The sequence below is a fragment of the Rhinopithecus roxellana genome, chromosome 13 (genome assembly GCF_007565055.1).
Source record: "Rhinopithecus roxellana isolate Shanxi Qingling chromosome 13, ASM756505v1, whole genome shotgun sequence".
Taxonomy (NCBI): domain Eukaryota; kingdom Metazoa; phylum Chordata; class Mammalia; order Primates; family Cercopithecidae; genus Rhinopithecus; species Rhinopithecus roxellana.
Genome location: NC_044561.1, coordinates 109,538,120 through 109,563,106, shown reverse-complemented (window position 1 = coordinate 109,563,106; position 24,987 = coordinate 109,538,120). Strand labels below are relative to the sequence as shown.

At 44.1% G+C, this 24,987-nt stretch overlaps 1 protein-coding gene across 2 annotated transcripts in view; it reads left to right on the top strand.

Annotated features, from left to right (window-relative positions):
- Positions 1–24,987, top strand: part of MROH8 (maestro heat like repeat family member 8) — an 84,636-nt gene that overhangs the window by 20,233 nt on the left and 39,416 nt on the right. The window contains exons 5-10 of one of the 2 annotated variants that reach the window (XM_010355324.2): positions 5,282–5,361; positions 6,379–6,523; positions 7,444–7,539; positions 10,207–10,311; positions 18,650–18,785; positions 22,725–22,849. In XM_010355324.2, the coding sequence (XP_010353626.2) occupies positions 5,282–5,361; positions 6,379–6,523; positions 7,444–7,539; positions 10,207–10,311; positions 18,650–18,785; positions 22,725–22,849 (687 nt within the window). The remainder of the gene's footprint in view (positions 1–5,281; positions 5,362–6,378; positions 6,524–7,443; positions 7,540–10,206; positions 10,312–18,649; positions 18,786–22,724; positions 22,850–24,987) is intronic. The other variant, XM_010355325.2, reaches the window with a different exon arrangement.

Below are 24,987 nucleotides of genomic sequence, written 5' to 3'. Positions count from 1 at the left end.
AAAGGGAGAGGTGCCCAAGAGGAGAAGCAGTTCTGCTGAGGAACCGACAAGGAGGAAAAAGCCAGGGTCATTATAGAGAAAGAAAACTTTAAGGCATTTACCAGTGCTCGTGACTCAAACTAGTGCATGGCTCCAAGTATCCAAATGAAAAAAAGCCCGGGAAACCAACAACAGAAAGTGGAAAGAAGGGGAAAAAAATTGTTATGGCACTTCACCAAATATTTTTCTTTTTTTTGTTTTGTTTTGTTTTTCTGAGACGGAATCTCATTCTGTCACTCAGACTGGAGTGCAGTGGCACAATTTCGGGTACTGCAACCTCCGCATCCCGGGTTCAAGTGATTCTCCTGCCTCAGCCTCCCAAGTAGCTGGGATTACAGGCACCTGCCACTATACCCAGCTAATTTTGTGCGGTTTTATTAGAGACAGGGTTTCACAATAGAGACCAGCCCAGGCTGGTCTTGAACTCCTGACCTCAGGTGATCTGCCTGCCTCAGCCTATCAGAGTGCTGGGATGACTTGCATGAGTTCACCAAAAATTTCTAAATAAGCACATGAAAAGATGCTGATCATTGTGATTAGGGAAAGGCAAACTGAAACAGTAAGCTTCAACTATACACCTACTAAAATGGCTAAAATGAAGAAAGGCAATACCAAATATTGGCAAGGATATGAAGCAACTAAAATTCTCATACGCTGCTGCCAGGAAAGTGAAATGACACAACCACTTTGGAAAACAATTTGGCAGTTTCTTAAAAAGTGAAACATATACTTACCATATGACCCAGCAGTTTCACTCCTAGGTGGAACAAAGCATATGTCCACACGAAGATGTATGCACAAATGTTCACAGCAGCTCTATATGTAAAAGCCAAACCCTAGAAGAAACCCAGGTGTTCATTAGCAGGTGAATGGATAAACAAATTGTGGTATTGTAGATCCATATAATGGAATACTACTTGAGAATGAAAAGGAACTATTGAAATATGCTACAACTTGGAACAATCTCAAAATAGTTATGCTAAGTGAAAGAAGCCAAACATTTTAAAAAGAGGATATACTGCGTGATTCTATTTATATGAAATTTGAGAAAATGCCAACGAATCTATAGTGACAGCAGAGCAATGGTAACCTAGAGGTAGAGGTTGAATGAGGAGGAGAAGGAGCGAGGAATTACAAAGTAGCACAAAGAAACTTTTGGGAGTGATAGAAATGTTCATTCTCTTGAGGATGGTCATGGTTTCATGGATATATACATGTATCAAAAATCATCAAACTGTATGCTTTAAATATGTAGTTTATTGTATATTGTAAAATATATACAATATGTAATGTAATATAAAAATATACAATATATACAGTATATAATGTTGAGAACTTTAATGAAAAATAAAAAGAGGCTGGGTGTGGTAGCACCTGCCTGTAGTCCCAATCACTCTGGAGGCTGAGGCAGGAGGAACGCACGAGCCCAGAAGTTGGAGGCTGTAGTGAGCTATGATCGTGTTTATGAATAGCTACTGCACTCCAGCCTCAGGAACATAGTAAGACCCCCATCTTTAAAGAAAGAGAGAGAGAGAGGGAAAGGGAGACAGAGAGAGGGAGAGAAGGAGGAGGGAGGGAGAGAGAGACAGGGAGAGAGAAGGAGGGAGGGAGGGAAGGGAAGGGAAAGGGAGAAAGAAGAGGGAGGGAGGGAAGGTAGGAACAAAGGAGAAAGGAAGGAAGGAGAGAAAGAAAAAGGAAAGAAAAAAGATAAAAAAGGAAGGAAGGAAGGAGAGAAAAAGAAAGGAAAGGAAAGAGAAAAGAAAGAGAAAGAAAGGAAAGAGAAGAGAAAGAAAAAGACAAAGGAAAGAAAGAAAAGAAGAAAGAAAAAGAGGAAGGAAGGAAAGGAAGGAAGGAAGGAAAGGGAAGGGAGGCAGGCTGTGGCAACTGGGATATAGAATAAAGTGACAGCAGGATTAGGGTGAAATTAGTCCAGGTGGATCACTCGACTTTTGTTAAGACCTTTGAGACAGGCCGGGGCACAGTGGCTCATATCTGTAATCCCAGCATTTTGGGAGGCTGAGGTGGGAGGATCACCTGATGTCAGGAGTTTGAGACCAGCCTGGCCAACATGGTGAAACCCCATCTCTGCTGAAAATACAAAAATTAGCCAGGCATGGTGGTAGGCGCCTGTAGTCCCAGCTACTAGGGAGGCTGAGGCAGGAGAATCGCTTGAACTTGGGAGGTGGAGGTTGCAGTGAGCCAAGATCACACCATTGCACTCCAGCCTGGGCAACAGATCCAGACTCTGTCTCACAAAAACAAACAAACAACAACAACAAAAGAAAGACCTTTGAGACAAAACGTCTGATTTTGTTTGGATTAGTTAGGATTCTTCAGGCAAGAAACAAAAATCACCTCTGGCTCAAGTAAGTTACAAAAAAAAGATGCTGGGATATCTCTCTTAGACTCTAAGGAAGAGGTTTAAACAAGTCTCCAGAAAAGTAAGCTCCAGGACAGCTCCAGAGGTCTCGGAGGCAGGGGCTTCGCTACCATCACCATGACTCAACCCTGTAGCAACTCCTGCTTTGTGCCTGTCACTGTAAGATTCCAAATTCTGCAAGAGAAAATCTGATTGACCCAGACTGGTCTGTTCCCCGCCCTGCATCAATAAGGTTTGCCTGGGGACAAGATCATGTAGTAATGATATGACTTCTGGGTGTCCCACCCTGCGTTTTGGAGGCATTCCCAGGGAGAAGGGGTGATTTCTGTGATCTGGGCAGTCACCCAGGAAGTTCCTGCTACACACATACTCTACTAACAAAAAATACCCTCTCACTTCTGAATTCCTTGTAGAGGCTAGCATAACTGTGAACAAATAATAAACCTTCAATATCCAACTGATTTAAAAAAGAAAAGATGATTCTGGCAGAAGTGTATCAAGTCAATTGAAGTCAGAGGGGATTGCAAGCCTGGGGCTTCAGCTAAGAGATGCTGCTTTCATCCACATGAAGGTATATGGCTCCAGGAATGGAGAGTCACAGAAACCGTGCAGAGCAGGGGGTGGCTGATGCTATAACTAATGGGATGTAGGTCTTGAACAAAAGAAAAAAATCATAAATCACCTTTTTAGTGAGCCCTGGGAAAGGGAAAAATTGACAACTATTAAAGGACAGGAAGCTGTGTTCTTTGCACGGGGACCACAGTGAACTGACTTTAATGCCAAAATTCTGGGGATGTTAGTGGCTGTGCCCTTGAGATAACCGGATGCAGTCGAGTAGAGCCCTGGGAGAGCTGTCAGGGCTGAGGACAGAGTCTTAGGCTTTGTCCCTTCCAGACTATAAAGCCACAAGAATAAATGCGCTCCTTGAGGAAAAAAGGAAAGAAAGCAGCAGCCCACCAGCAAGATCGGAGTCAGACCAGAGCTGGAAAGTAAGAGGAGAAAAACTCAGAGAAGGAACCTTGTAGTGTTTATTGAGCACTTACTGCATCCTGAGTTTTTTTGTTGTTTTTGAGATGGAGTTTCACTCTCGTCGCCCAGGCTGGAGTGCAATGGCACCGTCTTGGCTCACTGCAACCTCTGCCTCCCGAGTTCAAGCGATTCTCCTGCCTCAGCCTCCCTAGTAGCTGGGACTACGGGCACACACCACCATGCCTGGCTAATTTTTGTACTTTTAGATGAGACGGGGTTTCACCATATTGGCCAGGCTGGTCTCGAACTCCTGACCTCAGGTGATCCACCTGCCTCAGCCCCCCAAAGGGCTTGGATTACAGGCGTGATCCACCGCGCCTGGCCTGCATCCTAAGTTCCTAGTGAGATCTTTTTGGTTGCAGGTAAGAGAAATCCTCTAGAAGCAGCTGAAGCACAAAAGGTGAGATTTGTTCTAAGGATCACTGAGTGTTTCCCAGAACTCCTTGACAGGAGGAGCAGCCTGACCCAGGAAGGGAATGAATCTAGAAAATAAATAGCTTCCACATACTCAAGGAGAACTTTCAATCTCTTGTTTTTGCTCCTTTGTATGAATTTCCATTTCTCCTCTCTCTCTCTCTCTCCCTCCCCCGACCCCATCTCCCTCTCCTCCATCTTCTCTCCCCAAAATTGGCCCTCTCAGTTGCCTTATCCGTAGGGACCAGTGCTTCCAAATTTTAAATTTTTTCCTTTAGAAGACCATCCAGACTGAGATTGAAGCTCTGTGTCCCAATTCCAGATTCCAGAGAGAATCTAATAGACCTTGGTGTCTACTCTGGACAGATGAGCTGTGGCCAGTGGGACAGAACGACCTAGCAGACACATAACTCTGAGGTGCCCATTTCTATGGGTTGGGGACAGTTCCCAGAGGGGCCTGGTGGACAGTCCAGCAAGGCTTCTGCTACAGTCTTTTTTTTTTTTTTTTTTTTTGTGAGGCAGAGTTTCACTCTTTCACCCAGGCTGGAGTGTAGTGGTGCGACTTCAGCTCACTGGAATCTCCACCTCCCAGGGTCCAGCGATTCTCCTACCTCAGCCTCCTGAGTAGCTGGGATTGTAGGCACCTGCTTTCGAACTCCTGACCTCAGGTGATCCACCCTCCTCAGCCTCCCAAAGTGCTAGGATTACAGGCGTGAGCCACTGCGTCCGGTCAGCTACAGTCATTTACATCAGCTCATTTTCTGCGTACAGATAAGGCAACTCAGGCCCAGGGAGTTAAATGACACATTCCGGCTCACACAGTGAGTGAGCGGCAGAGCCAGTGCACAGCCCAGGGACTGTCCCACTCCAAAGCCCCTGATTATTACTCCAGCACAATAAGGCAGCTTTCCCTCTGCCAGTTTGTAATTTGGAAAGTTGTTCTTTTTCCAGGACAAGTAACTCAGAATAATATTAGACGTGATTGTAGAGAGATGGCTGGTTTAGTGGAGAGAGGAGTTAGAATGCCTAAACTAGGAATAATCCCTAGTGATAAAAAGAATGAATAACAGACACTAACAATTACACAGCGCTGCTGGGTGTCATGAATTTGCTCAGTGAGTACTCAAACAGCCACCCCATGGAGGTAAGTATTACTGTTTTCTGGTTTTACAGATGAGCAAACTGAGGCACAAGGAGGTTAAATAATTTGTGTCAGCTCAAACAGCTGGTAAAATGCAGAGCCAGGGTCTGGGGTCTGGCTCAAGAGAATAAACCCCTATCCCTGTCACTGTCCTGCTGCCAGGCATCTGGGGCCTAATTGCAGGGCTGGTTGAAGGACCTGTTGTGGTTCTTGCTGGCCACCCACTCTCTGATCATCGCTGGCCTAATGAATGGGTACTTTCTCAACTCTCACTCCAGGTACTGGTACAAGAGGAGCGCCCACATTCTCTGTCCAGTCCCGTGCGCCAGGAGGTCTTTGTCACCATCGCTGATCTCAGGTGATGCCCACATGCCCCTTACACAAGCATCTTGGTTCCACTCAGGGCCAATGCCAGGTCCAACTGACATGACCCTTTTTTTTTTTAATGAGTCTCTCTCTGTCCCCCAGGCTGGAGTGCAGTGGCACGATCTTGAGTCACTGCAACCTCTGCCCCCTGGGTTCAAGCAGTTCTCCTGCCTCACTCAGCCTCCCGAGTAGCTGAGATTACAGGCATGTACTACCATGCCTGGCTAATTTTTGTATTTTTAGCAGAGACGGGGTTTCGCCATGTTGGCCAGGCTCGTCTCAAATTCCTGACCTCAAGTGATCCACCTGCCTCGGCCTCCAAAAGTGCTGGGATTATAGGCATGAGCCACTGCGCCTGGCCATGATCCATATTTTTAACTTTTGAAAACTGTTCATATAGAAAAGAGGAAGCCAAATCCATGTTTTTGAGTAAGCACTTTGATTTCATATATGCTACTATCCATATCTGAAAGACTTTATTGGAATCTCTTTGGAGTTCAGTTTTGTCCAAAGTATATTTGGCAGGAAGTTACTCCCATATATGTCTCATGACATTAGAGTTCTGACTTCTAAGAAACTTAGAAGTGCTGCCTGTTGTTTACCTCTCAGAGAGTTATACTGTAGTGATTCAGCTGATCAAAGGCCCTGAGAAGTCTTGTGGTTAAAAAGTTCTTTAACTAGATTCAACCCATGATTCCCCAAATGAACATTCAGCAGAATGTGCTTTGGAAAATTGGGGCTTACCATGTTAGACTATAGCAAGCTTCCCTCTGTGGCTGAACTGAAAGGAAGCCTGGAAGGATATTACTCCAGTAACTTCTTGGGGGAAAACTCTTCCCCTAACCTTTTGTGAGATTTAGCTGAACAGACTGACAAGCTATGCCATCTATCTCTCCCATCAGAACAGTATACCAGTCTGTCTACCCTTTCCTTTTTAGTTGATCTCTGCTTATCAGTATCAAATCAAACCATCTTCCCAGCTTGCTGTTCCTAAACTGTCTTTTCTTAGTTACCAAGATGTCCATTTGCTGTTTGGCTCTGAAGATCGAGCTGAGTTGTTCAGTCTTGTCATCAAGAGTATAATCACTCTGCCCTCTGTAAGGACTCTTACCCAGATACAGGAAATCATGCCCAATGGGACCTGCAACACAGAGGTACTCATGCTTTGCTTTAGCAACTTTCCATCCACAGGGTCAGCTGATCTTGGCCTTTGGAGAGAGCATTTGATATTTTGAAACTGGCCAAAAACCATAAGCTAAATCTGGCAAATAAAATAGGTGGTTAAATTAGAAGATAGCTTCTTTCAACCCTTTATTTTGTCTTCTTTCCTTTTCCCTTTATTCTTTCCCTCCTTCTGGCTTTAAAATAAGGTGGGAGCACTCGCTTGTATGCTTAACATTTATTTAAGCATACAATTTGCCATATATCATCATATGCCAAAAATGATGATAGGCAGTAGGAATACAGCAGTCCAGTCCCACTCACGGAGCTTACATTCTAGTGCAGAGAGACAAACTGTTGATACTTAAATATAAGATGCCAGCTGATAATAGGTGTTATGAAAATGTAAAGCAGGGAAAGAGCAGGATAAAGAGCCCTGTGGCTGGGAGGCACATGGGTGGTCAGGCAAGCCTTCATAATGGGGTGATAATTGAAGGAAGAGAGGTGTGGGTATGTCTGGAGAGAAAGCTTTCAAGCAGAGGGAAGGGTACATGCAGGCCTTGATCTCTTCTTCAGCGGCAAATAAACTGGTTGGTCAAGCAGTTACCCAAGAGAACTTTATTCCTCTCTGTTTGAAGATATCAGAAAGAGTCACAAGCCAACTTTAAAGAATCTTGATGATCCCTAAGCCATTAAGACTCAGTCAGCTGTGATCCCTCTAATGCCAAGGCGTCCATTTGAAATGAACATGTATTCCTTTTTACCTCATGCCACAAACAATCTACTAGTGCCTTTACACGGGTTCTGCAACTTTGAGTAAAGGCTTAGGGTCACATGAAGAGCCTCCAAACTGTCCCATGCTAGGGGAACTTCACGTGGGGCGGGGAGCATTGCTGATCCTGTGCCTTTTCAGTGTCTTTACAGGCAGACATTTCAGGCGTTCTCTGAGATGCTCCAGAGTTTGGTGGTAAAAGACCCATATTTGGAAAATCTTGACACCATTATTAAGGTAAACAAGATAACAAGGGAGAATGGGAAATGATTCCTATTAACTGGTGAAAATGGGAGATGAAAATGTGGAAGGATTCAGTGGTAAGAGGCAATGCAGTAAAGAATATCAGCTATCAACTTTGAGTCAGAGACTTGGGTTCAAATGCTGACTCTGCCATTCATTGGTTACAAGTCCTCCCTCTAGAAATTCTGCAAGGAATTTGCTCTCTCAGAGTTGCATTTCTTCACATTTACATGGAGATAATAATTACTGTGAATATTGAATAAATGACCTTCAATAAATTGTTTGTTTATTTTCAGAGACAGGGTCTTGCTCTATTGCCCAGGCTGGGGTGCAGTGGCACCATTATAGCTCCCTGTCACCTCGAATTCTTGGCCTCAAGTTATCCTCCCACCTCAGCCTCCCAAAATGCTGGGATTATAGGCATGAGCTACTGCACCCAGCCACAATAAATTGTTTAAATGGTTGCTATAATTATTCTTTAAATTATTATTCCTGGGGGTGGGGCACAGTGTTTCACACCTGTAATCCCAGCACTTTGGGAGGCCAAGGTGGGTGGATCACTTGAGGCCAGGAGTTCGAGACCAGCCTCGCCAACATGGTGAAACCCTGACTCTACTAAAAAAAAAAAAAAAAAAAAGCCAGGCGTGGTGGTGCACACCTGTAATCCCAGCTACTCAGGAGGCTGAGGCACAAGAATCACTTGGACCCAGGAGGCAGAGGTTGCAGTGAGCAGAGATCATAGCACTGCACTCCAGCCTGGGTGACAGAGAGAGACTCTGTCTCAAAAAAAAAAAAAAAAAAATGTATTATTCCTTACTAGCATAGAAGGGTTTTATTCGGTGATGAGGGAAGGGTCAGTCTCAAGAGTTAGTAAGGCCAGGCATGGTGGCTCATGCCTGTAATCCCAGCACTTTGGGAGGCCAAGGCAGGCAAATCAATCATTTGAGGTCAGGAGTTTGAGACCAGCCTGGCTAACATGGTAAAAACCTTCCCTACTAAAAATGCAAAATTAACCAGGCTTGGTGGTGCATGCCTGTAGTCCCAGCTACTCGGGAGGCTGAGGCAGGAGAATTGCTTGAACCCAGGGGGCGGAGGTTGCAGTGAACCAAGATTGTGCCACTGTACTCCAGCCTAGGTGGTAGAACGAGACTTCTTCTCAAAAACAAAACAAAAAAAGAGTTAGTAAATAAGTAGCTTCCTACCAGATGGTACTCAAAGGTTGTAATGACCAACTGCTCTGACCTGCACCTGTTCCTGTATATGCTGTTCCATTACTAGAGATTGATTCATTGGCATTCATTGACTGCGTTCAGGTTTATCTTGCTCTCCTACCCTTTTTTTATTATTGTTATTTTTATTTTTCTTACCCTTTTTTAAGATACAAATATCCCAGAAAGGGATAACCCTTTAAGCTATTATTAATCATTTGCACCCAAATGATGCATTTATTGTTGTCCTAACTGACAAGCAAGGCACAAAGACCTAGGCAGTTGAGTAGTTTGGCTGCTACAGGAGCTTATTTTCTGGCTTGTTTTCTTAAGTGCTTTGATGGGCATTTGTTCTTGTCCTAACTGACCCTTAATACTATTTCTCATTCCTCTTCTATTTGTACATTAGCATTCCAGCCAGATTGGGTTTCTCCTCTCTGTCCAATTGTACTTTGTACTTTCCTGCTTTGGCAGCTTAATTCAAGCCTTTCTTTTTTTCTTTTTTTGAGACAGGATCTTGTTCTGTCTCTTAGGCTGGATTACAGTGGTGCGATTTCAGCTTACTGCCGTCTCCAGCTTCCGGACTCAAGCAGTCATCCCACCTCAGCCTCCCAAGCAGCTGGGACTACAGGCGCACGCCACCATGCCCAGCTAGTTTTTGTATTTTTTGTAGAGATGGGGTTTCACCATGTTGCCCAGGCTGGTCTCCGACTCCTGGGCTCCGTCTGTATAATCCCTCCCACAGTGCTGGGATTACAGGCATGAGCAACCACACCTGGCTGTCCTCAGAGTTAAACTTTAATATCAGTAGCATGTTGTTAACTTTATTTCTTTCTAAAGCAGATTTGAAAGGGCTAAAAACATTCAGAAGTACAGAATAATTAATTGAAGAATTGGGCTGAAGAGAAAAATAAGTCTAGAAAATAAGCTCTAGCCAGGCATAGTGGCTCACACCTGTAATCCCAGCACTTTGTGGGGCCAAGACGGGTGGGTTACCTGAGGTCAGGAATTCAAGATCAGCCTGGCCAACATGGTGAAACCCCATCTCTACAAAAATACAGAAATTAGCCAGGCGTGGTGGCGGGTGCCTGTAGTCCCAGCTACTCGAGAGGCTGAGGCAAGAGAATCACTTGAATTCAGGAGGCAGAGGTTGCAGTGAGTCAAGATCATGCTATTGCACTCCAGCCTGGGCAACAGAGCGAGACTCCATCTCAAAAAGAAAAGAAAAAAAAAAAAAGAAGCTCCTAAGCTCCTATATAACAACCAAACCACCCACCACCCATGTCTTTGTGGCTCACTTGGCATAGCACCCAAGCTGTAGTAGCATTTAGCAAAGTATTTTCAGATCAGTAGCAACATGGAACTTGTCTTTCTACATTTCTTTCTAAACACAATAAAGATGGTATCCCAAATCTTCCTGATAAGCCATTTAGCCTCCCTTTATTTCTCACAGCACTTGGACCCCTGGTTACAGTCAGTCAAAGACCATGAGCGGGAACGGGCCACGGCCGGTATGACTCAGGTTCTGAAGTGCTTATCCAGACATCTCAGCTTGAAGGTGAGCAGCCCTTCAGTTGCAGAGGAGGAAAGATCCAAAGCCATTCCCTCTCTGCCTATTTCCCCTCCTCTCTGTGACTCCCCAGGCTGGTTCTGTGTCCCCTTCGTGCTCATGTACTAACATAGCACTTAGCATTGTCTTCATATCTGCTCTTCTCCTGAGCAGCTTGGGGCCAGTTGCTGTGTTGATTAATCTTTGCATCCCCATTGCTTAGCACAACAGCTGGAACATAATGATATAGTAACTATAACCTGAAAATACCTGAGGCCCACGGTGGCCTAGTGTCTGTATAGTATTATATTTGAGTACAGCAGGCAAATTTAAATAAATCGACTTCAGTATCTCCCAGCAACTCAGAGAATGGTACTATGGCACCTCTTTTCAGATCCTCACATTTCTCTTTCTGTCTCTCACTTCTCAGTTCTGAATCATCTCCCCTATGGCATCTCATTGTTATTATGATCGTTATTCAAGGCAGGGTCTTGATCCATCACTCAGGCTGGAGTGCAATGGGGCCATCGTAGCTCACTGCAGCCTTGAACTTCTGGCCTCAAGCAATCTTCCTGCCTCAGCCTTCCAAGTAGCTGGGACTACAGTCACACGCCACCATGCCTGGCTAATTTTTAAAATTTTCTGTGGGCTGGGCACGGTGGCTCAAGCGTGTAATCCCAGCACTTTGGGAGGCCAAGGCAGGTGGATCATGAGGTCAGGTGATTGAGATTATCCTGGCTAACACGGTGAAACCCCGTCTCTACTAAAAAAAATAAAAAGAAAATAAAAAATTAGCTGAGCATGGTGGCAGGCACCTGTAGTCCCAGCTACTTGGGAGGCTGAGGCAGGAGAATGGTGTGAACCCGGGAGGCAGAACTTGTGGTGAGCTGAGATTGTGCCACTGCACTCCAGTCTGGGTGACAGAGCAAGACTCTGTCTCAAAAAAAAAAAATTTTTTTTTTTTTTTTTTGTAGAGACAGGGTCTCACTTTGTTGCCCAGGCTGGTCTTGAATTCCTGGCTTCAAGTAATCCTCCTGCCTCAGCCTCCCAAAGCACTGGGATTACAGGCATGAGCCACTGCACCCAGCCTTATCTCTTTTTTAAAAATCTTCTCCTTGAATTGCTTGAACCTGGGCGACAGAGGTTGCAGTGAGCCAAGATCATGCCACTGCACTCCAGCCTGGGCAACAAAGAGCGAAACTCCATCTCAAAAAAAGAAAACAAACAAAAAGAAAGTCTTTATTTTTCACTCACTCACTCACTTCTTGGTTGAGAATCCTCTCCGTAACTCCTAACAAGAATTCCTCAAAACTTAGTTCCTCCTTCCTGGGTCTACTCCTTCTTCTACCTGATAATCTCTTTGCCCTTCCCTAAGCAGGTTTTCTAGCCATTGGAGTGTCTCCTGTCCCCATCGATCATTTCTCCAACCTGCATAATAAGGCCTGGGAATTGGGAGAGAGGTTGGTAGGGTAGGAATGCTAGGTCCTTATACCAAAATTTTCCTTAGATAATTTGTGCTTTGCTTTTCCTTTCTTTCTTTTTTCCTTTTTTTTTTTTCCCTCTCCAAAGCACAAGAGGGAAGATACTTTTTTGTTCCTGATACAGATGTTCTAACAGTCATGTTTAAAAGGACTGCATTCCAGTCAGTCCTTTATTTCTCACATTGAAACGATATCCAAACGTATTAAAGTAAGTGCAGCCCCTCCAACTATGCTACTTCCTTTTTTCTCCTTAGTCAATAAAAGCAAGTAACTTCTGGCCATCACTGACTACGCTATTATTCTATACCAACAGTGCATTGTTCTTCCTTCCACAACCCTCGACCTCTAATTTTGGTGACAGATTAAAGAAGAGAGTTTCAGATGATTCCCTCCTACACGTTAATCTCTCTCCAGGTCCTGGAGATCTTCCTTATGGTATTTTTTTCCTGGAAAGAGTTGCAAATACGGGGCCGGGAGGAGTAGCTCATATCTGCAATCCCAGCACTTTAGGAGGCTGAGGCGGGTGGATCACTTGAGCTCAGGAGTTCGAGACCAGCCTGGCCAACACGGTGAATCCCCACGTCTATTAAAAATACAAAAATCAGTCAGGCGTGGTGGCAGGCACCTGTAATCCCAGCTATCCAGGAGGCTGAGGCAGGAAAATCACTTGAAGCTGGGAGACAGAGGCTGCAGGGAGCTGAGATCATACCACTGCACTCCAGCCTGGGCTACAGAGCAAGACTCTATCTCAAAAAAAAAAAAAAAAAAAGAAACAGAGAGAGAGAGATGCAAATATGAGAATGGTTAACCTGGGTGCTACTGGGGTCTGTGAACATCCACAAGTTGTCTGCAGAGTGTGCAGTATGTGGTGTGGTGCAGTCTTCTGGATTTTCCTTTTTTTTTTTTTTTTTTTTTGAGGCAGGATCTCATTCTGTCACCCAGGCTGGAGTACAGTGGCGTGATCATGGCTCACTGCAGCCTTGACCTTCCAGGCCCAAGCAATCCTCCTGCCTCAGCCTCCCTAGTAGCTGGGACTACAGGCACACACCACCACGCCTGGCTAATTTTTATATACTTTTTTGTAGAGATGGAGTTTCACCATGTTGCCCTGACCAGTCTCAAACTCTCAGGCTCAAGTGATCCTCTTCCCTTGGCTTCCCAAAGTGCTGGGATTGCAGACATGAGCCACCGTGCCCGTCCTCTTCTGAATTTTTCTGAGGAAGGTCCATAGTTTTTTTAAAACCAATTTTATTGAGGTATAATTTGTATACAATGAATTTATCCAGTTTAAGTGTACAGTTCAATGAGTTTTGACAGATATATATTATCTGGGTCTCTAACTTTTCTCATATTCTCAAAGAAACCTGAAGAATAAAGAATGAAAAAAGGAAATATTAAAGAAGCATTTAGTAATCAAACTAGGAGCATAATTCTTCAGTGGCCTTTTTTGTCTTGATAAAGTTTGGGGGTTCTTAATACTATGATTATAAAACTTATTAACTGTTTGTCATTCAGTGACAGGTGCAGGCCACCACGCCTGGCTAATTTTTGTAGTTTTAGTAGAGACAGAGTCTCACCATGTTGGCCAGGCTGGTCTCAAATCCCTGGCCTCAAGTGATCTGCCTGCCTCGGCCTCCCACAGTGCTGGGATTACAGGCAGAGCCACCACGCCTGACACCTTCCAAGTCCTGTTTTGTGCATGAGTGTGTTGGGGTGGGGGCTTCCACCCCCAATTTGTTCTCTGCATATAGCCAGAGTCATCCTCTTCAGACCCATGTCATTCTTGCTTGTTTCTTTGCTTTCTCCCCTGTGTTTTCTTTATTTTTCTTCATTTTCTTTTTTTCCCCCATGTCACTGGTTTGATCCAGTGATTTCCAAACTGATCTTAGAATATGCGGTCGTGTCTGATGTAACTCTGCCTGCCTCTCTACACCTAAGTCCCCTGACTTACCGCACAACAGCTGCCTTCATGTTCCTTCCCACATAAGGCTCATCTTGCCTCATGGCCTTTGCATTTGCTGCCTTCTCTGCTTGGAGTGACCTTCCCCAGCTCTGCCCAGAGCCAGCCTCTCCTGGTTCCTTAGCACTGTGTTCAGATGTCTCGACCTCAAAAGGGCCTCTGCTCACCACAGACAGACCTATGCTTGCTCTCTGCCTCATCTCTCTCTCCTTCCTAGGGCTGTCTAGAATCAGAGGTTATCTGGCTTGATTCTTCCTTTGTTGCTGTGTTATCTGTTTCCCACTAATAGAGTATAAATTCTACCAGTGATTATGCTCCTCTGTTTTTTTTTCTTTTCTTTTTTTTTTTTTTTTTGTGAGACAGGGTCTCGCTCTGTCACCCAGGTTGGAGTGCAGTAGTGCGATCATGGCTTACTGCAGCCTCAACCTCCTGGCCTTAAGCAATGCTCCTGCCTTAGCCTCCCTAGTAGCTGGGACTACAGGCATATACCACCATGCCTGGTTAATTTTTTAATTTTTTATACAGATTGGGGTCTCACTATATTGCCCAAGCTGGTCTCAAACTCTTGGGGTCAAACAGTCCTCCCACCTCTGCCTTCCAAAATGCTGGGATTACAGACATGAGCCACTGTACCTTGCAATTATACTTGTCTTGTTCACCACAGTAGCCCCAGTGCCTGCCTAGCACAGAATCTGCCATGTGGTTGATGGTCAATTCAATATTGATTGAGTAAATGTAAGTCAACCCATGTCCCTTCTCTGCTCAAGACCCTCCGCTGGCCAAAGTCCTCACAACATTCTACAGGTTTCAATACCTTCTGGCCCATTCTTCATCTACTTCCTATTTCTTTCCTTCTCATTTACATCGCTCCAGCCAATCTCACCTACTTATGGTTCCTCAGAAACACCAAACACACCCATCTCAGTCCTTGGCACTTGCCATTCTCTCTGCCCAGAATGCTCTTCTCCTGGGTATCTCCGTGGCTCAGTCTCTCATTTCAGTATTAGTGAGGCCTTCCCTGACCGTCCTAAACAATTCTTATCCCTTTCCCCTGAATTTTTGTTAATCATGACATTTATCATCATTTGATACATAATAACATTTTACATATCTATTTTGTTTACTTTGTGTTTCCCCAACTAGATCATCACCTCCGCAAGCAGGGATATTCTCTTTTGTTCACTGCTTATATCCCCAGTGCCAGTCATAGTTCCTGGCACATAACTGACACCGTATTTATTGGTTGATTGAATGAATGAAGGTTATATCAGTGAATTAAAGATGTTATACAGCTCTATGTGTTGCTGTGTTTACTGTAAATAGGTTGTAAAGGCTGTTCACAATATTTCTGTGTCTTATTTCTGTAGAGCCACGGAAGAAATTTCTTTCCATCTCAACCCTAGGAAAAGCTGTGCTTCCTCTGCGTGGCTAGTTGCTTGTTATCTTTTTTTTTTTTTTTTTGAAACAGAGTCTTGCTCTGTCACCCAGTCTGCAGTGCAGTGGTGCCATCTTGGCTCACTGCAAGCCTCGCCTCCTGGGTTCACGCCATTCTCCTGCCTCAGCCTCCCAAGTAGCTGGGACTATAGGTGCCCACCACCACACCCGGCTAATTTTTTGTATTTTTAGTAGAGACGGGGTTTCACCGTGTTAGCCAGGATGGTCTTGATCTCCTGACCTCGTGATCCACCTGCCTCGGCCTCCCAAAGTGCTGGGATTACAGGTGTGAGCCACCGCACCCGGCCGCTTGTTATCTTAAGGACAGCGTGAATCATGTTCTGTGGACCATTGTGTGTACGTCTACATTCGCCATGAGAGAGTTCAGAGCCTTGCTCCTTGACCTGCCTCAAGCAAATGATTATGCATTCTGCATGCCAACCAAATTCCTAACTTCATTTATCTTTTCTACCTTAATGTTTTATTTTTATTATTTTTAAGTTTTTAATTTTTATATATTTATTTATCTATTGTTTGGAGTCTCATTCTGTCGCCCTGGCTGGAGTGCAGTGGTGCGATCTTGGCTGACTGCCACCTCCACCTACCAGGCTCAAGCAATTCTCCTGCCTCAGCCTCCCGAGTAGCTGGGATTACAGGCATGCGCCACCACGCCCAGATAATTTTTCTGTATTTTTAGTAGATACGGGGTTTCACCATGTTGGCCAAGCAGGTCTTGAACTCCTGGCCTCAAATGATATGTCCGCCTTGGCCTCCCAAAGTGCTGGGGTTATAGGTGTGAGCCACCGCGCCCAGCCAATTTTTTAATTTATCCAGTTTTCTTCAGTATTTATTTCAAGTTATATTTCCTTTTCTGATTTTTGCCAGCTACGTTACATGGATTTTTTTTCCATAGTCAAGCAGGATATTTAAAAAATGAATTTTATAAATAGAATTAATGCTGTATCTCAACTTTGCATTCAGCTTTTTATTTTTATTTTTTACTTTATGTATGTATGTATGTATGTATGTATGTATTAATTTTGAGGTGGAGTCTCACTCTTGTCACCCAGGCTGGAGTGCAGTGGCGTGATACTGGCTCACTACAACCTGCGCCTCCCAGGTTCAAGCGATTCTCCTGCCTCAGCCTCCTGAATAGCTGGGATTACAGTTGCCTGCCACCACGTCTGGCTGATTTTTGTCCTTTTAGTAGAGATGGGGTTTCGCCATGTTGGCGTGGCAGGCTGGTCTCGAATCCTTGACCTCAGGTGATCCGCCCACCTCAGCCTCCCAAAGTGCTGGGATTACTGGCATGAGCCACCACGCCTGGCCGCGTTCAGCTTTTTTTTTTTTTTTTTTTTTGAGACAGAGTCTCACTCTGTCGCCCAGGCTGGAGCGCAGTGGCCGGATCTCAGCTCACTGCAAGCTCCACCTCCCGGGTTTACGCCATTCTCCTGCCTCAGCCTCCCAAGTAGCTGGGACTACAGGTGCCCGCCACCTCGCCCGGCTAGTTTTTTGTATTTTTTTTTTTTAGTAGAGACGGGGTTTCACTGTGTTAGCCAGGATGGTCTCGATCTCCTGACCTCGTGATCCGCCCGTCTCGGCCTCCCAAAGTGCTGGGATTACAGGCTTGAGCCACAGCGCCCGGCCTCAGCTTTTTTACTTAGCAGAATAACACATTATACATTTCTTAGATACTTGATTTTTAATAGTTGTATTCATAGACTGGCTGTAGGATAATTCTCTTTACTATTGTCATGCAATTATTTCCAAAGTGTGGTCTTTAGACCACTGCTGGGTGTATACCCCAAAGAAAGGAAATCAGTATGTGGAAGCGATATCTGCACTCCCCTGTTTGTTGCGACACTCTTCACAATAGCCAAAGTTTGGAAGCAGCGTGTTTATCAACAGATGAATGGATAAAGAATACACAATGAAGTACTTTTATACACAATGAAGTACTTATACACAATGAAGTACTTATACACAATGAAGTACTTATACACAATGAAGTACTTATACACAATGAAGTACTTTTATACACAATGAAGTACTTATACACAATGAAGTACTTATACACAATGAAGTACTTATACACAATGAAGTACTTATACACAATGAAGTACTTTTATACACAATGAAGTACTTATACACAATGAAGTACTTATACACAATGAAGTACTTATACACAATGAAGTACTTATACACAATGAAGTACTTATACACAATGAAGTACTTATACACAATGAAGTACTTATACACAATGAAGTACTTATACACAATGAAGTACTTATACACAATGAAGTACTTATACACAATGAAGTACTTATACACAATGAAGTACTTATACACAATGAAGTACTCTTCAGCCATAAAAAGAATGAGATCCTGTCATTCGCAACAACATGGATGGAACTGGAGGTCGTTATGCTAAGTGAAATATACCGGGCATGGAAAGACAAACATCACATGTTTTCACATATTGTGGGACCTGAAAATCAAAACAGTTTAATTCATGAAGAGAGAGAATGGAAGGATGGTTATCAGAGACTGAGAAGGGTGGTAGCAGGGTTGGGGAGAGGTGGGGATGGTTAATAGGTACCAAAAACGTCGTTAGAATGAATAAGACCTAATATTTTATAGCACAACAGGGTGACTATTGTGCATTAGTAATTTTTAAATAATATTAAAAATGTAATACATTTTTATTTGGTAATATTAAATGTACGTATATTTGGCCAGCTGTGGTGGCTCAGGCCTGTAATTTGGGAGACTGAGGCGGGTGGATCACTTGAGGTTCAGAGTTTGAGACCAGCCTGGCCAACACAGCAAAACCCCATCTCTACTAGAAATACAAAAATTACCTGGGTGCAGTGGCTCACACTTGTAATTCCAGCTATTTGGGAGGCTGAGGCAGGAGAATCACTTGAACCCAGGAGGCGGAGGCTGCAGTGAGCTGAGATCGCGCCACTGCACTCCAGCCTGAGCGAAAAGGGCAAAACTCTGTTTCATAAAAAAAAATTATTAAAATAGCTAAAAGAATATAATTGGACTGTTTATAACACAAAGAATAAATGCTTGAGGGGGTGGATACTCCATTTTCCATGATATGATTGTTATGCATTGCAGGCCTATATACCCCACAAATATATAGACCTACTATGTACTCCCAAAAATTAAAATTAAAAAATAAAAATAAAAACAGTGCTAGAACTAACATCTTTATGCACAAAGCTTTTTCATTTTTCAGATTGTTTACTTAGGTTAGAATTCCCCTATTTCTTAATAACACCATCTACTGGCTATACCGTGTCTACCTATGTTAAATATGAACCCTACAGAGATCCACAGGCTGATTGTGACCCTTACACTTCCCTTGAATTGAGAGTAGAATTGGGATTACTTCTCAACAATTCAAATCGAAGGCACTAAATGCACATGTTTTCTGATGACATCTTTCTTTTTCTTTCTCAAGCTTCCACTGCGATTCCAAAGACTTGGACACCTAGTGGCTCTGATGGCACTGCTCTGTGGGGACCCACAGGAAAAGGTGGCTGAGGAGGCTGCAGAGAGCATTCACTACCTGCTGCATATCACCCTGAGGCTGAAGTGTAAGACACTGCTGAAGGCCGCGAGGTCCTGAGTGAATTCTCCAGCACAACATAAGCACCAGCCCTCCTTACACATTCATTTAGTCCCCATGTTCTGGAAAGGCCTTTTACAGTAGTTCATAAAGAGAAAGATACATAGTCCATAGGCAGAGATGAAGCAACACTGACTTAATAATTAGAATCCTAATACTAGATCAGACCCACTATTGTCATCCATCTGCATAGCCAGGGAGTGGCTAAACGTGGCCCTGTGGACAAACTAGAGTGATTAGTTTGGTCAGAAGTAGGAGTGAGGCTGGGCGCAGTGGTTCACTCCTATATTCATAGCATTTTGCCAGGCCAAGCTGGGAGGACCGCTTGGGCCTAGGAGTTTGAGACCAGCCTGGGCAACATGGCAAAAACCCTTCTCTACAAAAAATTTTAAAAATTAGCTGGCATGGTGGAGTATGCCTATGATCTCAGCTACTCAGGAGGTGAAGGTGGGAGAATTGCTTTAGCCCAGGAGGTCGAGGCTGCAGGAGAATTAATGTGCTTATGAAGGGAAATTACAGGGGCCATGAGTAAGAATCAAATCTAGTTGCAGGGTTCAGAAAAGATAATCCGGAGAATAAAGAGCAGTTTGCCACCTGGAGAGGTAAGAAGAGTGTATTAGGCAGAAGGAATGACTAAGGAAAGGATCCTTGGTAGGCGTGAGCTTGAGGAGTTTGAAAAATAGAGAGAGGGCCAGTGTGGTCAAGGAATGAGTCACTGACTTCCATGGTTAGAAGGGACTTTAGAGGATATCTAACCCAGCATTCCCCCGGTGTTTGAATCGCAGTCTACTCCATCCCTGCCGAGTACAGTCATGCAGCATATAATGACATTTCAGTCAACAACTGATCATGTATGGGTCACATAAGATTAGAATGGAGCTGAAATTTTTATTTTATTTTATTTTATTTTATTTTGAGGTGGAGTCTCGCTCTGTTGCCCAGGCTGTAGTGCAGTGGTGTGATCTCGGCTCACTGCAACCTCCACCTCCCAGGTTCAAGCAGTTCTTATGCCTCAGTCTCCTGAGTAGCTGGGATTACAGGCAGCCACCACCACACCTGGCTCATTTTTGTATTTTTAGTAGAGATGGGGTTTCACCATCTCTACTAAATGTTACTTAATGTTGGCCAGGCTGGTCTCGAACTCCTGACCTCAAGTGATCTGCCCGCCTCAGCATCCCAAAGTGCTAGGATTACAGCATGAACCACCACGCCCAGCCTTATTATTATTATTTTTTTTTTTAAAGAAAGGAAGTCTCAGTTTGGCACGGTGGCTCACGCCTGTAATTCCAGCACTTTGGGAGGCCGAGGCGGGCGGATCACAAGGTCAAGAGATCAAGACCATCCTGGCCAACCTGATGAAACCCCGTCTCTACTAAAAATACAAAAATTAGCTAGGTGGAGTGGCACACGCCTGTAGTCCCAGCTACTTGGGAAGCTGAGGCAGGAGAATCACTTGAACCTGGGAGGCAGGGGTTGCAGTGAGCTGAGCTCATGCCACTGCACTCCAGCCTGGTGACGGAGCAAGACTCCATCTGAAAGAGAGAGAGAGAGAAAGAGAGAAAGAAAGAGAGAAAGAATAAAAAGAAACAAAGTCTCACTATGTTGTCCAGGCTGGTCTCCAACTCCTGAGCTCAAGCAGTGCTCCTACCCCAGCCTTCTAAAGTGCTGGGACTATGGGTGTCCACCACCATACCCAGCTGAGCTGAAAGTTTTCTATCACCTAGTGACATTGTAGCCATCATAACATTATGGCACAATGCATTACTCATGTTTGTGGTGATACTGGTGTAAACAAACCTACTGCACTACCAGTCATATAAAAGTATAGAACCTACAATTATGTACAGTACGTATCCTTGGTAATGATAATAAATAACTATGTTACTGGTTTATTTATTTACTATACATTTTATGATTATTTTAGCATGTACTCCTTCTACTTATTAAAAAATCAGTTAACTATGAAACAGCCCCAGGCAGGCCCTTCAGGAGGTATTCCTAAAGAAGGCGTTATCATAGGAGATGACAGCTCCATGTGTGTTACTGCCCTGAATACCTTCCAGTGGAGCAGGATGTGAAGATGGAAGACAGTGGTATTGATTATCCTTATCTTGTGTAGGCCTCGGCTAGTGTGTGTGTTTTTGTCTTAGTTTTTAACAAAAACACTTTAGAATGTAAACAAAAAAAAAAAAAAAAATTAGGCCAGGCGCAGTGGCTCATGCCTGTAATCCCAGCACTTTGGGAGGCCGAGGAGGGTCCATCACCTGAGGTCAGGAATTCAAGACCAGCCTGGCCAACAGGGCAAAACCCCGTTTCTACTAAAAGTACAAAAATTAGCCTGGCATGGTGGCGTATGCCTGTAGTCCCAGCTACTCAGGAGGCTGAGGCAGGTGAATCGCTTAAACCTGGGAGGTGGAGGTTGCAGTGAGCCAAGATTGCACCACTGCACTCCAGTCTGGGTGACAGAGTGAGAAACTGTCTAAAAAAAAAAAAAGTACACTCTATGTGATGTTCATGCAGTAATACAGTAGCCTAACAGTGCATTTCTCAAAATGTATCCCAATTGTTAAGCTACACACAACTGTAATTCCTCTGCCTGGGTCTGTGCTTCACATGGATAAGGAAGCTTCATACTTCCCAAAGCAACTGTCCTGTCGTTGGGCACCTCTGAGCATGAGCAGTCTCTACCAGGTGTACAGCCAAAGAAATACAGTTGATTATTGATTCAGCAAATAGTTATGAAGCATTTATTGTTCTAGTGATGCATCACTAAACAAGACAGACAAGATACCTTCCCCCAGGGAGCTTATTTTCTAGTTGGAGAGACAGTATCCTCAGCCAAGGGCTCAAAGATAAGTTTTCCATCTACAAATTTCCAGCAACAATGAGGTCACAATAAAACGGAAGAAAAACAAGACACTACAATGATCAGCAAAACTAGACAATGATGAAGAGTTCTGATATCAGAATTATCATACATAGTATAAAGTTGGGCAATTTTTTCTGGGAACCTAAGCTTCATAGGGAGACCCCTCACCATTCCTCACCAGTGGGGGGAAATAAGGTAGCATGCTTTGGTTGTACTCACAAATCACTCAAATGCTCTGCTCTTACAAAAAGCTCTTTGCTTTTGCTTTTTTTTTTTTTTTTTTTAAAGACAGGATCGGCTGGGTGGTGTGGCTCATGCCTGTAATCCTACCACTTTGGGAGGCCAAGGCGGGTGGATCACCTGAGGTCAGGAGTTCGAGACCAGCCTGACCAAAATGGAGAAACCCCGTCTCTACTAAAAATACAAAATTAGCTGGGCGTGGTGGCACATGCCTGTAATCCCAGCTACTCAAGAGGCTGAGGCAGGAGAATCGCTTGAACCCAGGAGGCAGAGGTTGCAGTGAGCCGAGATCACGCCATTGCACTCCAGCCTGGGCAACAAGAATGAAATTCTGTCTCAAAAAAAAAAAAAAGACAAGGTCTTACTCTGTCACCCAGGCTGGAGTGCAGTGGTGTGATCTTGGTTCACTGCAAGCTCCCCCTCTTGGGTTCAAGTGATCCTCCCACCTCAGCCTCCCAGGTAGCTGAGACTACAGGAGAGTGCCACCATGCCCGGCTAATTTTTTTATTTTCACCATGTTGGCCAGGGTTGTCTCACACTCTTGACTTCAAGTGATCCACCTGCCTCGACCTCCTCTTTGCTTTTTCTTTTGGCTCTTTTTATATATTGTTCTATAAGAAAAGAGAAATAAATCAGCCTTCAGATGAACACATACTCCCTCCCCCAGACATTTTTGTTTAAGTGAAAAAGAAGAGTAAGATCTTGGGATCCACTTTAAACTGGAGATCAACCAGACCTGTAAAATCAAGAAGAAAAAAAGAAGCCAGAAAGTATTCATATTTTATATTTTCTTTTCAGATATCATACATGACAAGAAAAATCAGCAAAGCTTGAAAAGAGCAATGACAAAATGTCGAGAATTCCTGGAGCTCTACAGCTCTGCCGCTAAATGCTTCTACAGCTGTCCCTTCAGAATTGCCCAGGTAACAAGAATGGCTAAAATTACAACCATAGCCAGAAGTGTTGGCAAGGGTGGGGAACAACCAGAAGTCTCCTGCATTTATTCATAGAAATGTAAAATAGTAAAAACCACTTTGGAAAAAGTTCTGGTCGTTTCTTATAAAACAAAACCATACACAATTGCCCAAGGAATGTGGTCTCTAAACATTCCATAGTTTGAAGACAAGGCACCAGGATCCTGGCCCATATACCCCTTGCCCTCTTAGTTTGGGGGTTAAGGTCAACCTGCCATTGAGGCCAGTATCCCTGGATTTCACTTCATACCAGCTCTGCTCCTACTATTAGTAATTGCCAGTGTCTTACAAACGTAAATGCTGGTCCCAAAAAGGAGCTGCAAGAGAGTATGGTTGATCCAACAAGCCAGACACTTTTAAATTAATGTAGTTATGCATTATTCAATAAATACTTGTATATCCACTAGGTACCAGGCATTCTAGGGGCTAGGGGAAAATAAAGAAAACCCACGTATCTTACTCATGTAGGGTGAAAGGTACCAAGTAATTTCATCTCTCTGCACATCAATTTTCTCATCTGCATGATGGAGATCTGTAAAAATTGGGACAGTTTTTACAATTTTTTTTTTTAATTTACACTATTTACAATTCAGTTGTGGTTAAATGAGATATCGTATGGAAAATGCTTTGCTAAACCACGACTGAATTGTAAACAGTGTAAATTGTAAAAAAAAAAAAAAATTTACTAGTAAGTACCCACTAAATTAAACCTATTATAATCATGTGAAGGACTTTATCTACTACTAAATGCAAAGAAAGACAGAATGACACATTTTTTAGTATGTTGTCTCCAGACAAGGCATTTTAATTATGCCTGGGAACCTGTCAGCTGTGTAACATTAGGGCCTTTTTTTTTAAGTCCTATCCTATAAAACTGTGACTCTTTCTGAAGATCTCATAATACAGCTTCTTTTTCTTTTCTTGTTTTGTTTTGTTTTGTTTGGGGGGAGGTGTTTCTCTGAGACGGAGTTTCACTCTTGCCACCCAGGCTGGAGTGCAATGGCTCAATCTTGGCTTGCTGCAACCTCCGCCTCCTGGGTTCAAGTGATTCTCCTGCCTCAGCCTCTTGAGTAGCTGGGATTCGCCACCACGCCCAGCTAATTTTGTGTTTTTAGTAGAGACAGAGTTTCTCCATGTTTGTCAGGTTGGTCTTGAACTCGGACCTCAGGTGATCCACCTGCCTCGGCCTCCCAAAGTAGTGGGATTGCAGACGTGAGCCACTATGCCAGGCTTCTTTTATTTTATTTTATTTTTGAGATGGAGTCTCGCTCTGTCACCCAGGCTGGAGTGCAGTGGCACGATCTCATCTCACCGCAACCTCCGCCTCCCAGGTTCAAGTGATTCTCCTCCCTCAGCCTCCCAAGTAGCTGGGATTACACACATGCACCACCACACCCAACTAATTTTTGTATTTTTAGTAGAGACAGGGTTTCTTCATGTTGGCCAAGCAGCTAGTCTCGAATCGTGGGCTCAAGTGTTTCTCCCGCTTTAGGCTCCCAAAGAGCTGGGATTACAGGCATGAGCCACTGCACCTGGCCAATAAAGCTTCTTTCTAAATGTCAGAGCAGCAGGCTGGGTGCAGTGGCTCACCCCTGTCAGCCCAGCACTTAGGGAGGCTGAGGCGGAAGGATCACTTGAGCCCAGGATTCCAGACCATCCTGGGCAACATAGCAAGACCCATCTCTACAAATAAAAAAATTAGCTGGGTGTGGTGGTGCATACCTGTAGTCCTAGCTTCTCAGGAAACAAGTCGGAGGATTGATTGAGCCTGGGAGTCCAGGCTGCAGTGAGCTGTGATCACACCACTGCACTCCAGCCTCAGTGTCGGAGCAGCAAAAGTCCATGCACAGATGCTAGCAGTGGACATTTGGATTGCTTCCACCTTTTTACCATAATAAACAAGACTGGGCTGGGTGCATAGCTCACGTCTATAATTCCAATACTTTGGGAGGCTGAGGCGGGAGGATCGCTTGAGCCAAGAGTTCATGGCCAGCCTGGGCAACATAGTGAGACCCCTGTGTTTACCAAAAAATCTAAAAATTATCAGAGTGTGGTAGCAGGTGCCTGTAGCCTCAGCTATTCAGAAG